The following is a 3159-nucleotide window of genomic DNA, read 5'->3' as shown; positions in this document are numbered from 1 at the left end:
TCCTGCAACAGACTTCACGAGCCTTACACGCCCACTGTCTGAACACGGAGTGTGTCCCTCTCAGTTCCCCACAATGTCACCGGGGCTGTAAATTACCTCCCAAAGGGGTCTGGATAACAACTCCACTCAAACGCCTTTACATCTGACCCCCTTCAGCTCTGCTAACCCACAGGAGCAAGGAAACAGGGCGTCCTTCAAGTGGAGGCCTGCCAAGGTGCCAAGCACCCTTCGAGACCTGGTCTGCACATCTGTTTTGTCTTTCTGTCTGTCTTCCATGAAGTAAGCGAGTGACATCCCTGGCACGACTATTTTTCCATATTGCTATCTGCTCACTGATGTCAGCAAGGTTTCCATGAGTTCCCCTTAAGACCAGGAGTAACGCAAGCAGAATCCGTGCAGGGCACTGTTCCACACTAACAACCAGGGACACTTCTCCATGGATACGTGGACTCGTAAAAGAAACCCCAGTGACATCACACCGTGCCTGTTCTGCACCCTAGGGATGTGAGTAGCACCTGGGAACGTCAAGCTTGCAAGCAGCCATCTAACGTACAAACGCTGGTCTCTACCTTTCAGGAGCAAAGGACAGCGAAGCCTACAAAGAAACCAGTCCGCAGGGCGAATAGCCCACATGTACCACAGCCTCATCTACACAGAGACCAGAAGAACTAGATGGTGCCCAGCTACTACTACCAGTCATTCTGGGCAGGGTCACAACAGACTGACTCTGATAGAAAGGAAAAAAACGTGGAAGAGAGCTCCAAATCCAAAAAGTCCAGACTTACTAGACCAGCTGAGTCCAGAGGACTCCCTGAGACTATCTCCCTAAAATACTCTTTAAAATTTGAATCAAACCTACCCTGAGGTCACCTTTTAGTGAAATAAGAGATTGTTCATAAGATAAAGAATATTATCCATGAGTACGGTGTCCCATTAAAAAAAAATCTGAGGGCAAAAGGTAAACACTGACTCTGAAGCAAAGATGAAAAGATAAGGGGGGCAAGGGAAACTAGACTACTGGAAATGTAACAACCAGAATGCAATCAAAGAACATGCTGACACACTGAAAAAGGAAACTCACATCACTGAACAATCTGTGTAGAAACTGTCCAACAGGAACCTAATTTTCTGTATAAACTTTCACTGAAAACACAATACAACATTATTTAAAAAAGAGATCAAAGAAAACCCAAAGTGTGAGCCTTTGAGAAAGCTACTAACACGTGGTGTCGCTGTGAGTCGGGTCGACTGGCTGCTAACTACAGACTACTGAGAAGTCTGGTCCAATATGGAGACAGTACAGTCTGACAACAGAGAACGTGCACCAATCTCTCAGCATGGGCCTGCCCACACTCATGCCCCTTTCTGATCCCTGGGAAGAGGTGAGAAAAAGCTGACCAGATGCCAGTCAGGAGGAGGTGTGGACAAGAGTCAGTGGGAGACGATGAAGCTCCGGCCTCGACCCCTTCAGCACCATGCCACCCGCTCGGCACACTCACCGTCGTGTGTGGGTCCATCATGGCCAGCACAAAGCTGCAGGACTCCATGGTACAGGAGCGCACGGTCTCTGTCCTGCCCTCACGGAAAAGCCGGGTCATGGAGGCTTCATACGTGAGGCAGAATTTGCCCATGTCCTAGGAGAGAAAGAGTATTTTAATACGAGGCCGGGCGCGTCCTCAGAGCCCAGAGCTCACAGGTGAGTGGGCAAGGCCAACCTCAGCTTTAGCTGCTGGACTTCTACATGCAGTTACTGGCAGGCAGGCAGGCAGAGATGTCGTTAGCTTCAGAAAGGGCTCAGGGCAGGGAGCCCAGCTTCTGGGGAACCAAGGATTCCGTTTTAAGACACAAGTGATGGCATCACGCAGTCTCCCGAGCTTCACACACCTTGACCGTATTCCCCTGACACCAGCCTGACAGAAGAACAGAGCAACCAGGCCTCAAAGAATTCCAACCGAGAGGCTCTTTGGACTGAGGATGGTGAGGCTCCAAGTCGTTTGCTCTGGACACATCAGGAAGGACCAGTCGCTACATAAGGGCATCGTGGTTGGCCAAGTGGCAGGTCAGCGGGAATAAGGAGACCCTCTCTGAGCTGGATGGGTGCAGTGGCCGCAACGAGGGACTCATACACGCTGGGCAGTGTCAGTTCTGGGGTACACACAGGTCCCGTGAGTCGGAGCCGACTGGCAGCAGCCCACAACAGCCACACGGCCACCATCGTGTGCAGAGAGGCTTATGGAAGGAACGCAGCACGCAACCATGTTTGCATTCAACGGTTTGGAGTCACCAGAAGAAAAGGTGGGATTCTGTCCAGAGAAAGGTGTTAATGGGCGATATTCTGTCTGGTCTGGATGAAGGTGGGAACGAGCCAGCAGGGAAGTGCTGTTGTCATGGGCCAGCGAGTCGGTTCCCACTCACAGTGACCCGTGGACCACAGAAGGCTACACTGCCTGCTCCTGTGCCAGCCTCACAATCCCTGCTATACCTGAGCCCATCGCTGCAGCCACCGCGTCAGTCCCTCTCGTCGCATCTCCTTCTCTTTCCCGCGGACCCTCTACTTCACCAAGCGTGAAGTCCTCCTCCAGGGACTGGTCCTTCCTGATCACAGGCCCAAAGCACGAGATGACGTCTCACCACCTTTGCTTCCAGGGAGCGTTCTGGCTGCCCTTCCTCCGACAGACCGGGCTGCTCTCGTGGCCGTCCAGGGCACAGGCAGTGTTCTTCCCCGACACCATAACTCAAAGGCTCCAGCTCTGTGGTCTCCTTACTGCCCGTGCTTCCAGAGGGTTTATTATGAAGCGGTGGTGGTGGGGGGGTTTACAAGAAGGATAACTCTGGTGCTTAGTCATTTAGGTCATTTAGTAAAGGTTAACTTGGCACCCACGATACGATACTTGAAATTGACTCTCTGATGCCAGAGTTCACATGGACAAGCTGTCAAACAGCCATGCATCACACCTGCTGTGGTGGTCAGGTTTGTGCATCAGCTTGGCTGGGCCTGGCTGAGTGGCTGGGCAGTTGGAGGTGGTGTTCCCTATGATGAGAGTGGTCATCAATTCCATGGCGGAATCTACTAGCTGCCTTAGAGATATGGTCTGCTTCCTGTATATAAGCAGAAGCCTTGGGGAATGGTCTCTAGCTTATGGCATGCTTGGACCCTGC

The 3159-nt window shown here is 51.9% G+C and overlaps 1 protein-coding gene across 1 annotated transcript in view; it reads right to left on the bottom strand.

Moving 5' to 3' along the window:
* Positions 1-3159, bottom strand: part of CPT1A (carnitine palmitoyltransferase 1A) — a 76246-nt gene that overhangs the window by 5147 nt on the left and 67940 nt on the right. The window contains exon 14 of the mRNA XM_042781508.1: positions 1500-1634. Within this exon, the coding sequence (XP_042637442.1) occupies positions 1500-1634 (135 nt within the window). The remainder of the gene's footprint in view (positions 1-1499; positions 1635-3159) is intronic.

The sequence above is a fragment of the Orycteropus afer genome, unplaced genomic scaffold (assembly GCF_000298275.1).
Source record: "Orycteropus afer afer isolate SDZICR_OR568_19922 unplaced genomic scaffold, OryAfe1.0 scaffold00130, whole genome shotgun sequence".
Taxonomy (NCBI): Eukaryota; Metazoa; Chordata; class Mammalia; order Tubulidentata; family Orycteropodidae; genus Orycteropus; species Orycteropus afer.
The sequence above is the reverse complement of the archived record's forward strand: the minus strand, read 5'-3'. Positions and strand labels throughout refer to the sequence as shown.